This window comes from Grampus griseus (genome assembly GCF_964374135.1).
Source record: "Grampus griseus genome assembly, chromosome: 15".
Classification (NCBI taxonomy): domain Eukaryota; kingdom Metazoa; phylum Chordata; class Mammalia; order Artiodactyla; family Delphinidae; genus Grampus; species Grampus griseus.
This window is the reverse complement of record NC_139009.1, coordinates 61,928,571-61,947,918: the sequence shown is the minus strand read 5'-3', so window position 1 is coordinate 61,947,918 and position 19,348 is coordinate 61,928,571. Positions and strand designations below refer to the sequence as shown.

The following is a 19,348-nucleotide window of genomic DNA, read 5'->3' as shown; positions in this document are numbered from 1 at the left end:
CTACTTCTGTTTAATATTATACTGAATGTCCTAAACAGTGCATCAGGCAAAAAAATAAAGACATGAAGATTGGAAAGGAAGAAGTAAAACTGCTCTTCATGCCCTGGCAACGTGAGTGTCTATGAAGAATAGACATTAAAGTTGAGGATATCACTAAATTTAAACAAAGCACTCCCTAAATCATAGGGAAGTTACTAGACACAAATTGAGGACAAATAGGTATGCCTCAACTTAACCACCAGAAGTATTACCTTGCCTAAATTCCCTATGGTCACTGCACACAAATTGCCTAAATTATCCTGGAGTAAGCAAGGAAGCTCTGACCCAGTGAGTAAGAAATTAAAATTAAAATTAACTTGTTGGCACTGATAAACTGGTTTGACAACAGCATTTGTATATACAATCAACAAATAACTAGAAAATACAAAATCTAAAATACCATATACAGAAGTATCATAAAACAAAATAATGAGGAATAAATTTAATGAAAAATGTGCAAGCCTACACACTGAAAATTACAACATCTTACTGAGAGACATTACATAAGTAGGGGGAAAAAACATGTTCATTCATAGGGAGATTCCATATTACTAAGATGTCAATCATTCACAAAATGATCTATAGATTCAATGCAACATTGAACAAAATCTCAGGAGGTTTTTTTGGAGAAACTGAGAAGACTATTCTAAATTTTATACAGAAATGCATAGAACCTAAAATAGCAAAAAATATTGTTGAAAATAAAAACAAGGCTGGAGGACATAACCTGATTTCAAGACTTATTATAAAGCTACAGTAATCAAAACATTATGGTATAGCTGTAAAGACAGACAGTTCAAAGGAACAGAGTAGAAACTCTTAAAAATAAACCCACATGTAAAAGGCCGATTGATTTTTGACAAAGATGCGAACTAAGTTCAAAAAGGAAATAATCATTATTTCAAAGATGGTGCTGGAATATCCAGTGAAAGAAAATGATCCTAAACTGTGTAAATTACAGTATATACAGAAATTAGTTTGATATAGATCACAGACTTAAAAAATAAAGCTAAAACTATAATTCAAGATGAAAATATAGGAGAAAATTTTCATAACACTGGGTTAGGCAGTATTTTTAGACAAGACACAAAACAGTACTAACCATAAAAGAAAGATTTAGAATGTCCATCAACTGATGAACACACACACACACACACACAATGAAATACCACCCAGCCATAAAAAAGAATGAAATTTTGCCATTTGCAACAACATGGATGGACTTGGAGAGTATCATGCTAAGTGAAATTAAGTCAGAGAGAGAAAAACAAATCCTGTATGATATCAATTACATGTAGAATCTAAAAAATACAATAAACTAGTGAATATAACAAAAAAGAAACAGACTAACAGATATAGAGAACAACCTAGTGGTTACCAGTGGAGAGAGGGAAAGGGGAGGGGCAATATAGGGGTAGGGAATTAAGAGATACAAACTATTATGCATAAATTAAGCTACATAAGCTGTATATATCGTACAACACAAGGAATATGGCCAATATTTTATAATAACTATAAATGGAGTATAACCTTTAAAAATTGTGAATCACTCTATTGTACACTTGTAACCTATACAATATTGCACATCAACTATACTTCCAACAGAAAAATTAACAAACTGGATTTCATAAAAGTTAAAACTTTTTCTTCATCAAGACACCAGTTAAGAAAATGAAAATCAAACCACAGACTGTGAGAAAATATTTGCAATACACAGAGGATCTGTATCTTGAATATATTAAAAATTCTTAAAGTCATGAGACAATCCAATGGAAAAATTAAACAGACACTTCATAAAGACATAAAAATGGCCAAGAAGCACAGAAGCAATTATCAGCATCATGAGTCATCAGGGAAAAACAAATTAAAACCACAATAACATACCATTTCACATCCACATTTAGAATGGCTAAAATTAAAAATAACTGGAGGGACTTCTCTGGTGGCGCAGTGGTTAAGAATCTGCCTGCCAATGCAGGGGACACAGGTTTGAGCCCTTTTCTGGGAAGATCCCACATGCGGCGCAGCAACTAAGTCCATGCGCCAAAACTACTGAGCCTATGCTCTATAGCCAGCGAGCCACTACTGAGCCCACGTGCCACAACTACTGAAGCCCGCGCACCTAGAGCCCGTGCTCTGCAACTAGGGAAGCCACTGCAATGAGAAGCCCACGCACCACAACGAAGAGTAGCCCCCGCTCGCCGCAACTAGAGAAAGCCCACGCGCAGCAACAAAGACCCAACGCAGCCAAAAATTAATTTTTTAAAAACCCTGGATATACCAAGTGTTGCAATGTAACTTGCATATGCTGTTAATGAGAACGAAAAATGGTACATTCAGCTCCAGTTTGGGGTAATCAGTCATAACCCATTCAGTCTCTCCCACTAAGTGCAGCTATAAAACCTAGACAAACTACATGGAGCAGCTCTTAGAAGACTCTTGAAAAATAGGAGCAGGCAAATTGGTGAAGACCAGCAACATCTGAAGTACCATTAAATTGGTGATGAGTTAGTTTATCATTGTTTCCTTTAGTATCCAATGACCTGAACTCAATAATAGAGTCTGACACTTAGAAGTGGACATTAGCACAGACAGAAAGACCTTCAGAAGAAGCCCTCTAATTCAGGCATGAGGAGTGGAAGCAGAAATAGTGTGAAAAAATCCCTTTTTCTTTTCTCCCTTTCTAGTAATCTCAAGCACTCAAGTAATCTCATGGAAGCATTGGTACAGCAGTAACAGGGACCAGAAGAAGTTTAAAATTCTGAGGGGGGGAAACCCTCCTCTTTTACCAGAGAAGGTGTGGTCTCAAGAGGGTGAGGTGAACCTGTGTTGATTTTTTTTTTCTCTTTACTGAGCCACCTGGCACTGACACAAAGTAGCCACAGGAAGCACATAAAAGAGAGGGGTAAATTAAGCCCTTGCTTTCTGTTCTGAGGACCAAAAAAGGGGAGCTCAAGGAGAAACATATAGAGGAAAGCCCCTATTATAACAGTTTAAATATACTGACAATACCACAAGTTGGCGAGGATGGAGAGTAACTGAAACACTTGTATATTCCTAGTGGAAATACAAAGATACAGCCACCCTGGAAAAACAGTTTAGCATAGTTTAGTTCTAAACAGTTCTTGTAAAGTTAAACACACACATATACCACATGACTCAGCAGCTCTAACTGTAATCACCCCAAACTGGAAACAACCCAAATATCCTTCAAAGAGTGAATGTATCGATAAACTGTATTTTTTTAAACTTTTTATTGCTTTATGCTTGTAATAAAGCATTAAAAAGTAAAAAACTGATTCATAAAATGAGATGGGTAAATCTTAAATATACTTTGTAAAGTAAAAGAAGCCAAACCCAAAGGGCTATTATATATTTCATGATTTCATTTACATGACACTCTGGAAAGGTAAAACTTGGAAGAAAACAGATCAGGAATTGCCAGGGGTCAGGGGAGGGACTGTCTATAAAGGGATGGCATGCGAGAATTTTTGGACTGACAGAAATGCTTTGTATGGAACTGTGATGTGGATTTATCAAAACTGATAGAACTATACACCACAAAAAGTAAGTTTTACAGTATGTAAATTTTATAGTATATAAATTTTTAAAAAATTAACCAAGATATTGGGGCAAAATGGAATACAGGATGTAAGAAATGAATCTAACTGTATTATAAATGAATCACATCCTCATGCTGAAGTCTATAAGGAAGAAAAAAGCTAACCCAGGAAACAGAAACAATGTCTGGACTGTATACTATACATAAAACCTGTACTCTAGGTGGAAAATTTGTTTCTCACCTGGGTATGGGATAAGAATTCTGAAACTTTATTTATATACTAGGGTAAATATACTGTAAATAATAAGAGCCATGTTTATCACCATTGGAGAAAGAAGTTACAAATAAAGAAAGGGAAAAGGCTAGAATCAACCCTGTGGTTTTGGACTAGTTGGAGGTATCGACTTGTGGTTTAAAAAAAAAAATACATACACACACACACACACACACACACACATAATAGAGATGGAAATGAATATAGGTGTATGTATATGCATGAGTTAATACCTATAATCTTTAGTTTTATTCACTCAGAGGGGCAAGAAGCAGCGTCATCCTAGTAGCAATGAGCAAACCTCATTGGTTTCTGAACACCACTTTCCATTGTTGAAAGTGGGGTACTAAAGTCCTTGACTATTACTGTATTGTTGTTTACTTCTCCCTTTAGATGTTAGTATTTGCTTAATATATTTAAGTGCTTTGATGTTGGGGGTGTTTGTGTGTGTATGTGTAGTGTGTGTGTGTGTGTGTGTGTGTGTGTGTGTGTGTGTGTATGACTGTTATATCATCTTGATGCATTGATTCCTTTATTATTATATAATGACCTCCCCTTTGCCTATTGTTACTATTTTGTCTGCTACAAGTATAACCAGCCCTGCTCTCTTTTGGTTTCTACTTGTAAGGAGTATCTTTTTCCTTTCCTTCACTTTGAGCTCACATGTCCTTAAAGCTAAAGTGAGTCTCCTGTAGGCAGCATATAGTTGGGTCTTGATTTTGTATCCATCAAGTCTTTTGATTGGAGAATTCAATTCATTTACATTTAGAGTAATTATTGATAGGTAAGGTCTTACTTATACCATCTTACTGTTTTCTGGCTGTTCCGTAGTTTTCTTTTTCCTTTCTTCCTCTCTTGCTGCCTTCCTTTGTGAACTGGTGATTTTCCGTAGTAATATTTTCTGACTGCCGTCTTTTTGGTGAATCTACTATACATTTTTGCTTTGTGGTTACCCCGAGGCTCACATAAACATCTTACAGAAAACAATATATTTTATATGATAACAACTTAACTTCAATCACATACAAAATCACTACCCTTTTACTCCTCCCACTTTTATGGTTTTAAACACCCCACTTTTCAACAATGGATAGATCACCCAGATAGCAAAATCAACAAGGAAACATTGGACTTGAAGCATACTTTAGACTAAATGGACTTAACGGACACCTACAGAACATTCAGCAGCTGAATACGTTCTTATCAAGCATACACAGAACATTCTCCAAGTTAGATCACATATAGGCTGCAAAACAAATCTTAGCAAATTTAACAAGATTTAAATCATACCAAGTACCTTTTCTGACCACAATGATATGAAACTAGAAATCAATACTGGGGGGAAGCAGGAAATTCTACAAATATGTGGAAATTAAACAACACAGTACTGAATACAAGTATGTCTAAAAAAATCAAAAGGGAAAGCTAAAAATATCTTGAAACAAATGAAAATGTGAACACAACATATCAAAACCTATGAGACAAAAGCAGTTCTAAGAAGGACATTTATTGTGCTAAACGCCTTTATTAAGAAAAAAGAAAGGCCTCAAATAAATAACTTTACATCTCAAGGAATGAGAAAAAGAACAGACTAGCCCAAAGTCAGCAGAAGAAAGGAAAATAACAAAGATCAGAGCAGAAATAAATGAAATAGAGACCAGAAAAATAGAAAAGGTCAATAAGATTAAGAACTAGATTTTTGAAGATAAACAAAATTGACAAACCTTTAGCTAGACTAAGAAAAAAAGAGAGGACTCAAATACATAAAATCAGAAATGAAAGAGAAGACAAAGCAACTGATACCACAGAAATATATAGGATCATAAGAGACGATTATGAACAATTATATGTCAACAAATTGGATAACCTGGCAGAGATGGAAAAATTGCCAGAAACATACAACTTACCAAGACTGAATCATGAAGAAAGAGAAAATATAAACAGACCCATGGAGTAAGGAGATAGAATCAGTAATCGAATCTTCTCAACAGAGAAAAGTCCAAGGCCAGATGGTTTAAGTGGTGAATTCTAACAAACATTTCAAGAAGAATTAACACCAATCCTTCTCAAACTTGTCCAAAAATTGAAGAGGGAGGAACATCTGCAAACTCATTTTATGAGGCCATCATATTACCATGATGATCCAAAGCTAGATGAAGACACTACAAGAAAACTACAGACCAACAGCTGATGAATACAGACATAAAATTTCTCAACAAAATATTAGCAAACTGAATTCAACAGCACATAGAAGAATTATACACCATGATCAATTGGGATTTATCCCTAGGATGTAAGGATAGTTCAACATATACAAATCAATAAATATGATATGCTTCTTTAATAGAATAAAAGATAAAAATCATATGATTATCTCATTAGATACAGAAAAAGCATTTGATAAAATACAACATCCTTCAATGATAAAAACTCTCAACAAATTGAGTATAGAAGAAACATCCCTCAACATAATAAAGGTCATGTATGACAAACCCTCAGCCAACATCACACTCAATGGTGAAAGGTTGAAGCTTTCCCTCTAACATCAGGAACAAGATTAAGAGTGCCCACTGTCACCACTTTTACTCAACATAGCACTGGAAGTCCTAAGCAGAGCAATGAGGCAAGAAAAAGAAATAAAAGGCATCCAACCAGAAAGGAAGAAGTAAGTTGTCTTTGTTTGTACATGATATGATCTAATATCTAATAGAAAATCCTAAAGATTCCACCATAAGCTGTTAGAAATAATCAATGAATTCAGTAAAGTTGCAGGATGCAAAAATCAACATACAAATATCAGTTGTTTCTATACACTAACAACAAAATATCTGAAAAGAACTAAAGAAAACAATCCCATTCACAACAGCATCAAATCAATAAATACCTAGAAATAAATTTAACCAAGGAGCTAAAACATCCGTTCACTGAAAACTAAAAGACTGTGATGAAGGAAACTGAGGAAGATGCAAACAAATGGAAAGACACATGAAATGTGTTCATGAACCAGAAGAATAAATACTGTTTAAACATCCATACTACTCAAAGCCATTGATAGAGTCAATGCAATCCCTACCAAAATTCCAATGCCATTTTTCATAAAAAGAGGAAAAACAATTCTAAAATTTATATGGAACCACAAAAGACTCTGAATTGCCAGAGCAATTCTGAGAAAGAACAAAACTGGAGGCATCATACTTTCTGATTTCAAACTATACTACAAAGCTATAGTGATCAAAACAGTAAGGTGCTGGCACAAAAACAGATACATAGATCAATGGAACAGAACAGAGAACCCATAAATAACCCCCCACATATACAGTCAACTAATATTTTACAAGGGAGCCAAGACTACTCAGTAGGGGAAGGATAGTCTCTTCAATAAGAGGTGCTGGGAAAACTAGATATCCACATGCCAAAAAAATGAAATTGGACTCCTACTTTTACCGCTCACAAATTAATGTGAAATGGGTTAAAGACTTAAACATAAGACCTGAAACCATAAGCTCCTAGGAGAAAACACAGGGGAAAACTCCTTGACATTGGTCTCACCAGTGATTTTTTTGGATGTGACACCAAAAGCACAAGCTACAAAAGCAAAAATCAGTAAGTAGGACTCCATCAAACCCCAAATTCTCTGTACAGCAAAACAGTCAACAAAATGAAAAGGTAACCTACAGAAGAGGAGAAAATATCTGCAAACCATATATCTGATAAGCGATTAATATCCAAAATATATAAAGAACTCATAAAACTGAATAACAAAAAAACAATCTGATTTAAAAGTGGGCAGAGGAACTAGAACTGAATAGACATTTTTCCAAAGAAGATATACAAATTACCAACAGGGAGATGAAAAGGTGCTCAACATCACTATTTATCAGGGAAATGCAAATCAAAACCTCAATGAGATCACCTCACACCTGTCAAAAAGGCTATTATCAAAAAGACAACAAATAACAATGTTGATAGGGATGTAGAGAAAACAGAACCTTTATGCACTGTTGGTGGGAATGTAAATTAGTGCCGCCACAATGGAAAACAGTAGGGAGGTTCTTTAAAAAATTAAAAATAGAACTACCATATAATCCAGCAATCTCATCTCTGGGTATACATCCAAAGGAAATGGAAACAGGTATCTGCACTCCCACATTTGTTGCAGCATTATTTACAATAGCCATGGTATGGAAACAACCATATCCTGTGTCCATCAATGGATAAATGGATAAAGAAGACATGGTGTAGGGACTTCCCTGGTGGTGCAGTCATTAAGACTCCACACTCCCAATGCAAGGGGCCCGAGTTCGATCCCTGGTCAGGGAACTAGATCCCACATGCATGACACAACTAAGAGTTCGCATGCCACAACTAAGGAGCCCGTGAGCTGCAACTAAGACCCAGCGCAATAAAATGAAATGAAATGAAACAAAAGACATGGTGTATATATACACAAAGGGATATTATTCAGCTGTTAGAGAGAAGGAAATCCTGTCACTTACAACAACAACATAGATGGAGCTTGAGGGCATCATGCTAAGTGAAATAAACCAGACAGGGAAAGAGATATACTGTATGACACCATTTACATGTGGAACCTAAAAAAGCCGAACTTGTGGAAACAGAGTAGAATGCTGTTTACCAGGGGCTGGAGGGTGGGGGAAAAGGGGAGATATTGGTCAAAGGGTACAAACTTCCAATTAGAAGATGAATAAGTTCTGGGGATCTATGCACAGCATTGTGATGATAGTTAACAATAATGTACTATATAGTTGAAAGTTGTTGAGAGTAGATATTAAATTTTCTTACCACAAAAACTATGTGACGTGATGGAGGTGTTAGCTAATGCCATCATGGTAATTATTTTGCAATATAAGTGTATCAAATCAAAGCACTGTATACCTTAAACAATGTTATATGTCAATTTTATCTAGTAAAGCTAGGGGAAAAAAATCTTATTCTCCAAAACAAAAAAAAAAAACGAGGGTTCTTTGGGGAAATAGTTGATTTCAGGGTAGTGGCAAGGTACAGGAGCCAACATGAAAGTGTTCTCAATAGCTAAAACTAAAACAATTTGAGTAGTATTGGATTGTAATCCAAAGAATGAAATAAATACCCCTGAGTTCATACTAATGTACATGGAAAACTAAAGGAATAAATAAATGGGGGAGGAACAACAGCTCTTGCTTACAGAAGAATTCCAATTAATAAACGTAGAAGGAATAAAGGAAATATGAAAACTCCATTAGAATACCAGAGTAATAATTGCTACAAGCAAGATCCACTGAAGGATGCTTAAAATTAGTGGTCAAAGTTTAAGCAGAAACAGGACATTTGCATAGTCTAGCAATACCTCCCTTAAATATTTAGTATCAAAAAAAAATTAGTATCTACAAAGGAAAAACATTAAGTTTACAGTGGAGAATCTTGGTAGATACTACTTTAGCCAAGTGATCAAGGTTAACATCACTAGTCATGCATATCAACTTAATGTGCTCCCTGATGAAATGCACTGAAAGTGTATAACCCCAATCTAATCTTGAGACAACATCAGACAAAGCCAGATGGAAAAGACTTTTTCCAAAATAACTAATTCTCTTCAAAGTGTGAAAGTTATGAAAAACAAGGAAAGTCTGAGAAACTGACACAGATTGGAGGAGATTAAGGACACAACAACTACCTGCAAGGTGAGATTATGGAATGGATCTGAAACAAAAAAGCTTCATTTGTGGAAAAAACAGGTGAAATCCAAATTGGTCTATACATTTAATTATAATTTTATATGAAGGAGAATTTCTTAGCTTTGGTAAATATTTTATGGTTATGATGCTAGGGTAAAATGTTAACATAAGGGGAAGCTTTAGCAAAGGGTATATTGGCAACCTCTAAAATAGGCCCCCAATGGGACTTCCCTGGTGGTCCAGTGGTTAAGATTCCATGCTCCCAATGCAGGGGGCAAGGGTTCAATCCCTGGTGGGGGAACTAAGATCCCATCCCGCACGCCACATGGTGTGGCCAAAAAAAAAAAAAAAAAAAAAATCCCCCCAATGATCTCTGCCTCCTGGTATTCATGCACTTGTGTAATCCCTAACCCTTGAGGGTTGGCTGGAAATAGTGATTCATTTCTTTCTAGTAGAATGTGGCAGATGTGGTGAGATTCACTTCCAAGGTTAGGTTACAAAGTAATGACTGTGGGTTTTGTCTTCAGCACTTTCTCCTGCAGTCTCAATTGCTCACTCTGAGAAAAGCTTTGCTGTCATAGCTGCCATATGGAAAGAAGAAACTGATTATTTCTGGCCAATAACTGTGTGAGTGAGCTCGGAAGGACATTCTCTTAGTCAAGCCTTGAGATGGGACCACAGCTGTAGTCAATACCTTGTTTGCAACCTTGTGAGAGACCCTAAGCCAGAAGCACCCAGTTAAGCCATGCCTAGATCTCTGGCCCACAGAAACTTTGGGATAATATTTATTGTTTTAAGCTGCTACATTTCAGGGTAATAGGTTACACTGCAATAAATAACACAGGAACTCTACTATTTTTTGCAGCTCCTCTGTAAGTCTAAAATTATCTCAAAATAAAAAAGTTTAATACATATATAAATGTTTTATGCATATATATATGCACACACACAGATAAGTGTGTGTATGTATATACAGTTAGAATTATTTACAGACTCTGGAGTCAGACAAACCTAGGTTCAAATGCCACCTCCAACACTTAATGGCCATGTGATCTTAGGCAAAACATTTAATTTCTCTAAGTATTAGGTTTTTAAAATCTATAAATTGAGGTAATAATATCTACCTCCAGATGATTATACTAAGTATAAAGTGATACACACATTGACTACAATGCCTGGCATTTAGTACATTCTGAACAAACAGCATTATTATTAGTTCATATTTAAAATCATCTATAATTTTCTTCTCATTCAAGGAATTCAGCCCCAATAACTTGGCATTTTATCACTTAGAAGAGTTTAAATATTGTATGTAAACTTGTCAATCTTTTAATTTCTAAACATTTTTCACACACAGTACTGATCTCTATAACACTCTACTATTTATAATAGTATTGAAATCAGAGATTGACCTTGTTTTTTCCTGCCCCAATCCAATTCTCAACCACTAATTTTTCAAGCTATAATGGACCTTTAAGCTTTCCAACCCTTTCCTTCCATCAGTCATCCATATATGAGTGCCAAAGATATTAAATGACTTGTCCAAGAGGACAGTTGATAGAATAGTTTAAGTACGGTTTAGGATTCGGGAGAGACAGTACCACGTGGTGAACAAGCTCTTGCTTAGACTGAACAGACTGCATTATTTGAGACAATGAGGTTTGCTTGATAGCAATGTCAGTGTCTCAGTTTCCCAGAGGGCAAATAAGGGTACCACCACCTACCTCATAGGGTTATCACAAGTATTAAATGAGATAACATATTTAAGTCCCTCACTGCCATGACTACCACATGCCGATGTCGATTACACATTTTTTCTCTCTTTGTAAGGCCAGTGCTCTCCACTCTGAAATACTACCTTCTCAACTATAAGGTGGAAACATTAAACACAGACAGTAATTCGTTTAGCCATATGGTAAAAGACTCACTAATGTAAAACTGAATCAATGACAGTCTTAAAATCAATCTGAATAGTATAAATCTAATGCATTTATCCCTGAATTGGGTTTCCATTCCTACAATCATTGTGAAGTAATAAGGCATCACATCAGGGACCACATTAGGTTGACGTGCATTACTGGTGATGTTAACCTTGACAACTTGGCTGAAGTGATGTCTGCCAGGAAATTTCACTTTTTTCATTCTAAGTACTAAATATTTGAGGGGAATCATGAAATGGAAACAAAGAGAGGAGAGGGAGCAAAGCCTGGTCTTCAGCGTATTTCCAATGTAATAAATAAGGAATTAGTAAATTGTACCACTCAATGATCAAAGATTCTTCTTAGAGTAATTCAGTGTTTTAAAATACTTGATGTCAAGTCGTTTTCCAAAAGCTCTTTGAGAGTATAAATACATTACTCTCAGGTGTTTTCTCTTAGTTAGGTGTTTATTCCTTGACAGAATTCTAGCTTAGGCAGATACAACCTCCCCTAAGAGAAATCATACTGCCTCTCCCCCAAGAACTTACATTTGCTTAAGTATTTTAAACCCTTTATCATAAATTCCATCAGCTTGCTTGTAATCACAATGAGACTCACCGAACTGCAGATACTGGAGTCCCTTCTGGATTGGAATATCCTTCCAAATCTGAAATGTTCACTTGTGTTTGCCTTGAGGTTACTATCTGGTTATTCTGAAAAGGTATGGTTTTCAAGTCCTGGGAAATAATATCACTATCTGGAAGAGGAGACTGTACAACTTGGAAGTCCGGTGAAGATTTAGGTCCTAGAAAACCTAAAGATTCTTGATCCTGTGCTACAGGTTTACTGGTCAATAATTTGGAGGTTGGTTCCAGTGATTCTGAAGATATAGTCTGTAGGTCAGAGTTAAACTCACTATTCATCCTTGTTTTAGAGGCAGGATCCAATGAATGAAATCTTTTATCTAAGGTTCCACTATCCAACTTGGAAGGAGTCTTGGGACAAAGAGTTATACGAACACAAGAAAGTGCTTTTCTATTTGAAGGTGGAGTAGATGCAGATGTTACTACTGTACATTGATTTGGGGCTGATGGGGAGGCCACATCACTGAATTTGCCTTCAACATTTATCATATCAGAAATTTGTAATTTAGGCTCATGTTCATTATTCTTTTCTACTATATAATCCTGACCTTGAGGAAAGGAAGAATGGTGTTCTCCCATGTGGTGATCTACATCTGGGGCTTTGCTTTGTTCAAAGAGCTGACGTTGTTCAAGAAAAATGCGAGAAGGAAGGTCTGAAGCTATATAATCCTGACTTTGAGGAAGGGGAGAGTGGTTTTCTCTCAATTGATTATCTTTATGTTGGGTCTTGCTTTGTTTAAAGAGTTCTCGTTTTTCAAGAAAAACACGACAAGGGAGATTTGCAGCTACATAATCCTGATGTTGAGGAGGGGGAGAATTGTGTTTTCTCACACGGTGATCTGCATGTGAGGCTTTGCTTTGTTCAAAGAGCTCTTGTTCAAGAAAAATGTTCGAAGGAAGATCTGGAGTTATAGTTACATTCTTCTCTTTTACTCCTAGTGTGGAACTGGGTCTGCCCATGTTAATGAGAGTATCGTTATCAGAAAAATGAACTTCCTTGAAATTGCTATCATTTGCACTGGTACTGGGCTTAGAATGACTGCCTTTACAATCTGATCTTTCTAAGGGTTTTTCTTCTTGGTGAGAATGTGCAACAGATAATTTTTGGCTTTGCCTACTATTTTCTGCTAAAATAGTCACAGCTTTATCTGGTGACTGACTAATGATTTTAAATGATGAAGGGGAAGAGGTTTTCTCTTTTAGATCTCTAGTAGGATTTTGCTCTTCAGTGATATGAGAACTAACTAGCCCCACAGATGCTCCAGTACACTGGCTACCTTCAGTAACACCAACCTTAAGAAAAGAGGAATCTGAAAAGCATTTAGAATGTCGGTGAGATGAGAAAATGATGGAGGTAGTAAACTTTTTCATGGGTTCTGGGGGCAGCATTTGTGATGACGACTGACAATCCATTTCTTCAGGTGGCATACAAGCAGGTTCTACTAATTCTGATAGCCAAGGGTCCAACTTTTCACGGAATGGCATTCGAAGACCCTTGCTAATTTTCAAGTCATCACCTATAAAGTTTTGAAATGGGGAATGACTTTGTAACTGCAATGAATTCCAAACTTTGAAATGGGAGTTGTTCTGGTCCAGTGATTTGGCAAGGTTGATGTGCCCAGTTGTCCATGATGATGGGCTCCGTTGTCCTCTGATCATTTCTGAGGGTTCAGCAGATCTGAAAACACAAGGGTGGCTGTCCAATTGTGGCCGTTCAGCTGTTAGAGTCCTGAAACATCCTTTTTCATGGCTCTCAATAATAATGTGACTACATACAGCTTCTGGCTTGCATTCTATCCCCTGTGGACTCTGTAAACCCTAGAAGATATAAACAAGTTCTTACTTGACGTGGTCCAAATAGTTATATAAAAATTAGATTCCTATCTAGGCTAAGATCTGACCATGAAGGTAATGTTGATCTTTTATAATGAAACAGGTAAGAACACAACAAGAAAAATACAGCTAACTATAGAATAAAATGGCTCATGATAAATAAGACCACACAGTTAATTTCTTCTAAAAATTTTCACTGAAGTAACAAAAGCAAAGACTACTACTCACCTTTTTTGTTCTAGTAACAGAGGTCCCTTACCCCAACTTCTGCTGGTCACATGACTGCCAGCAGAGACATTTCCAGTTTCTTCTGCAGCCAGATGTGGCCATGTGACTAGGTGTAGGCCAATGGGATGTGAGCAAAAGCAGTAAATACAATTTCTGGTTCCTGTCCTTAAAAAAATCAAGTTCCTGACCTCTATGTTTCCCTACCCCAACCATCATTACCATCACCATTACCTTTGCCAACTGAAAATGGTGATGTCTAGAACAATCTTGGGAAGCCAAATGTAAGGATGGCTCAGCGGCCCACCCAGTTTGGTTCCTCAGAAGACCTCAAGAAGCAGAGCTTTCTTTCCTACCCTGGAGAAAAATACAGTTCTACCTTATTTGAGCCACTGTATTTGAGTCTCTTTGTTACAGAAGCTTGGCCTACAACCTAATATTTAACATTAACAATAGGAAAAAGAACTAGTACCTCTTTCTGGGGTATAGGATCAGTGCTTAAAGATAAATATAACATTTCTTTGAGATTTCGGTGTTTTACCTATAAAGTTATAACCTGGCATTCTATTTAACTTTAGTGCCACATTTGATTTCATAGAAAAATATTTTAAATTATGGTGCCATTTGTCACATAATGGAGGAGATGTACTTTTCCCTATTCCTCCTGCTAAGCAGAACTAAAAATCCTGGATATTATATATACAACAAACTTAAAAAGAATCTGAAAGGTGTAGAGGAAAAGGCAGACTGGCTAGGGACCTTGGGACCTGAGGAGTAACAAGGTAGTGAGATCCCTGGGTTTTCTTTTTACTTCAAATATCCCAGACTTGGAGGTGAAGACAGCGACCCATGAACAAAGAGCACAGAAGAGCACAAACAGCACAAAAGCTCTAACAAAAACCTGCTCTCGTTAGCTAAAAAACAAGCAAAGGTAAAGTTTAGCAAGACACAAAACGTTTAGACAATAACTGCTCTCTTCCAGCCAAACATCACAGAAAAACACTGTGGCCTCACCCACACTCACACCAGCAAAAGCCAAGTGAGGAGCTTGAGATCTATCCTTTCAAAACTCTAATAAGGAACCCCAACATCCAGGCCAGTGTGGAATTAGAGATGGTCAAGCAAGATCCCAGAACTATTTTCAACCCTGATGGCTACTAATGAGCTACCCCTCCCTGTGATGTCAGTAGAGACGACATGGGGAGACAGTTTTCATTCCCACTTAACAATAATGAGGTGCCTCTCTCTCTCCCAGCTGCAGACTGGAAGAAAAGATTTGCAAATCTCATATCCAATAAAAAATTTACAAAGAACTCTCAAAATTGAGGAGTAAAAAAAAAAAAATTTTTAAAACAATCCAGTCCCCCAAAAGGGGCAAAACATATACATTTCACTGAACAGGACAGAGATGGGAAATAAGGGCATGAAAAGATGTTCAACACCATTAATCATTAAGGAAATGGAAATTAAAACCACAATGAAATATCACAACACACCTATCAGAGAATGGCTAAAATAAAAAATAACGACAGGACTTCCCTGGTGGCGCAGTGATTAAGAATCCGCCTGCCAACATGGGTTTCAGCCCTGGTCTGGGAAGATCCCACATGCCATAGAGCAACTAAGCCCGTGCAACACAACTACTGAGCCTGTGCTCTAGAGCCTGTGAGCCACAACTACTGAGCCTGTGCTCTAGAGCCCATGAGCCACAACTACTGAGCCTGTGCTCTAGAGCCCATGAGCCTAGAGCCCGCGCTCTGCAACAAGAGAAGCCACCACAATGAGAAGCCCACACACCACAATGAAGAGTAGCCCCTGCTCACTGCAACTAGAGAAAGCCCGTGCAGCAACGAAGACCCAACGCAGCCAAAACATAAATAATAAAAATAGAATAAATAAATCTAAAAAAAGATAATGACAACATCAAATGCTGGTGTGGCTGTGGAGTAATGAGATCACTCACACATTACCGGTGGGAATGTAAAATGGTACAAACGTCAAACAGTACAAATGGTGTGGAAGTTCTCAAAAATTTAAAACATGCAATTACCATATGACCCAGCAATAGTAATAAAGACCTATGTTCATCAAAAAGCTGCAGAGGAATGTCTATAGCAGCTTTATTTGTAATAGCGAACAACTAGAAAACTACCAAGTTGTTATTCAACAGGTACATATTTAAACAAATTGTAGTACATCCATACCATAGAATACTACACATCAATAAAAATGAACAGACTGTTGATATTGAATATTCTGCAGAGAATTATGCTGAGTGAAAAAAAGCCAATACTAAATGACTGCACACTGTATGATTTCATCTATACGAGTCTTAAAATGACAAAATTATAGAAATAGAAACTAGATTAATGGTTGCCGGGGGTTAAGAAAGGAATGGGAATAAGAGAGAAGTGGATGTAGCTATTACAGGGCAACATAAGGGACCCTTGCTGTGGTGTAAACATTAAGTAGCCTGACTGTATCAATGTCATTATCGTGGTTGTGATATATTGTTACAGATTTGCAAGACCTCATCATTGTTGGAAACTAGGTAAAGGGGAAAAGCAATCATTCTATATTATTTCTTACTACTTTATGGGAATCTACAATTACTTCAAAGTAAAATGTTTATATTTTTAAAAAGCCAACAAACTAATTAAACACCACTGGACAAAAAAACACTTTAAAAATGTGATATTTATTCCATGGCTTCTTATTACCCTGACACTGCCTGACATATCACTGGGAAATAAATATTCCAATTGGAAATAAATACTCCAATGACTAAGAATCATAAACTTAGTCCAGCCTCTTAAAGCAGGGCATAATTAGATTTATATTCATCCCAAAAGACATTTTTTCCTCCTTTCCAATAATCTGTATCTTACAATTCTTTGGAACACTCCAAACCCTACAGCCTTCCATCACCTCTTTCAAGCTTTATAATAATTATAAACAGCTTTCAAATAACTTTTCCATTTAAAAAATTCTTATAGCTTTGGTATTTGGCAAATAAATTTTAGTATTTTCATATAACCTTTTCCAGATAAACCGTAAAAACTTATCTTATATCCCAACAATGTATCACATGTTAAAAGCTACTATTTAACTCAACAAAATCCAACACTTTTTTTTAAAATTCAACACTCTTTAATGATAAAAATCACTCAGTAAACTATAAATGAAAGGGACTTCCTCAAACAGATGAATGGCATTTACAAAACATGCACAGCTAACATTATACTAAATAGTGAAAGATCAGATGCTTTTTCCTTAGGATAAGACCAACACAAGTATGGCCATACTTCCTCTTATCATCTGGAGGTTCTAGCCAGGGCAATCTAGAAAGCAACTTAAAGAAATCCAAAAAGGAGAGGAAGAAGTACCTCTATTTGCAGATGACAAGATCTTCTGCACAGAAAATAGCAAGGAAATCATAAAAAACCAACTAGGACTAATAAGCAAGTTCATTAAAGTTTAGGATGTGAGCTCAACAGACAAAAATCAACTGCATTTCCATACACAGTGAACAATCCAAAAATGAAATAGAACAATTCCATTCACAACAGCATAAGAATAAAATACTTAAGACTATATTTATCAAAATAAATAAATAAATAAAACTAGTACACCACAAAACATTACTGAAATTACAGAAGATCAGAATAAATGGTAAACTGGCCCAATGGATAGGAAGACTTAATATTGTTAAGATGGCAATATTCCCATATTGATCTACAGATTCAAGGCAATTCCTAACAAAATGCCAACTGGCTTTTTTTTTTTTGCGGTATGTGGGCCTCTCACTGTTGTGGCCTCTCCCGCTGCGGAGACGTGCAGGCTCAACGGCCATGGCTCACGGGCCCAGGCACTCCACGGCATGTGGGATCTTCCTGGACCAGGGCACAAACCCGTGTCCCCTGCATCGGCAGATGGACTCTCAACCACTGCGCCACCAGGGAAGCCCCCAACTGGCATTTTTTCTTTGCAAAAATTGACAAGCAGATCCCAAAGTTCATACAGAAATTCAAGGGACCCACTGTAGCCAAATCAATCTGGAAAATGATGAACAAAGCTGGAGGACTCAAGTTCTGATTTCAAAACTTATCACACAGCTACAGTAATCAAAACAGGGTGGTACTGGCACAGGAACAGATATATAGATCAAGAGAATAGAACTGACAGTCCAGAAATAAACACTAACATTTATGATGAATTGACAAAAAGACCAAGAAAATTCATAGGGAAAGAATAGTCTTTTCAGCAAACATTGCTGGAACAACTAAAAGAATGTAAAGTGTAAAAGAATGAATTTGCACTCCATATATTAAAAAATGCCTCTAAGGGGACAGGCAACAAAAATAAAAAAATATATATGTAGTTGTCCAGTTTTCCCAGCACGACTTATTGAAGAGACTGTCTTTTCTCCACTGTATATTTTTGCCTCCTTTGTCATAGATTAGGTGGCCATAGCTGCATGGGTTTATTTCTGGACTTTCTAGAAAAGCAGTAGTTCCAATGACCTATATTTCTGTTTTGGGGCCAGTACCATACTGTTTTGATTACTGTAGCTTTGTTGTATAGTCTGAAGTCAGGAAGCCTAATTCCTCTAGCTCTGTTCATCTTTCTCAAGATTGCTTCCACTATTTGGGGTCTTGTGTTTCCATAAAAAGTGTAAAATTTTTTGTTCTAATTCTGTGAAAAATGTCCTTGGTAATTTGATAGGGATTGCATTGAATCAGAACACCCCCTAACACCATACACAAAAATAAACTCAAAATACTTATTTGCAAAGCAGAAATAGAGTCACAGATGTAGAGAACAAACGTATGGTTACCAAGGAGTGAAGGGGGAGGTGGGATGAACTGGGAGATTGGGACTGACATAAAAACACTACTATGTATAAAATTGATAACTAACGAGAACCTACTGTATAGCGCAGGGAACTCTACTCAATGCTCTGTGGTTACCTAAATGGGACAGAAATCTAAAAAAGAGTGTGTGTGTGTGTGTGTGTGTGTGTGTGTGTGTGTGTGTGTATATATATATATATATCTGATTCACTTTGCTGCACAACAAGAAACTAAAACAACATTGTAAAGCAGCTATACTCCAATAAAAATTAATTTAAAAAAATACACACCAAATTAAAAAAAAATACAGGTGCATATAATCAG

The 19,348-nt window shown here is 36.6% G+C and overlaps 1 protein-coding gene across 1 annotated transcript in view; it reads right to left on the bottom strand.

Annotated features, from left to right (window-relative positions):
• ALMS1 (ALMS1 centrosome and basal body associated protein) overlaps positions 1–19,348 on the bottom strand; it is a 231,200-nt gene that overhangs the window by 102,441 nt on the left and 109,411 nt on the right. Inside the window, exon 9 of the mRNA XM_082672085.1 lies at positions 12,088–13,931. Within this exon, the coding sequence (XP_082528211.1) occupies positions 12,088–13,931 (1,844 nt within the window). The remainder of the gene's footprint in view (positions 1–12,087; positions 13,932–19,348) is intronic.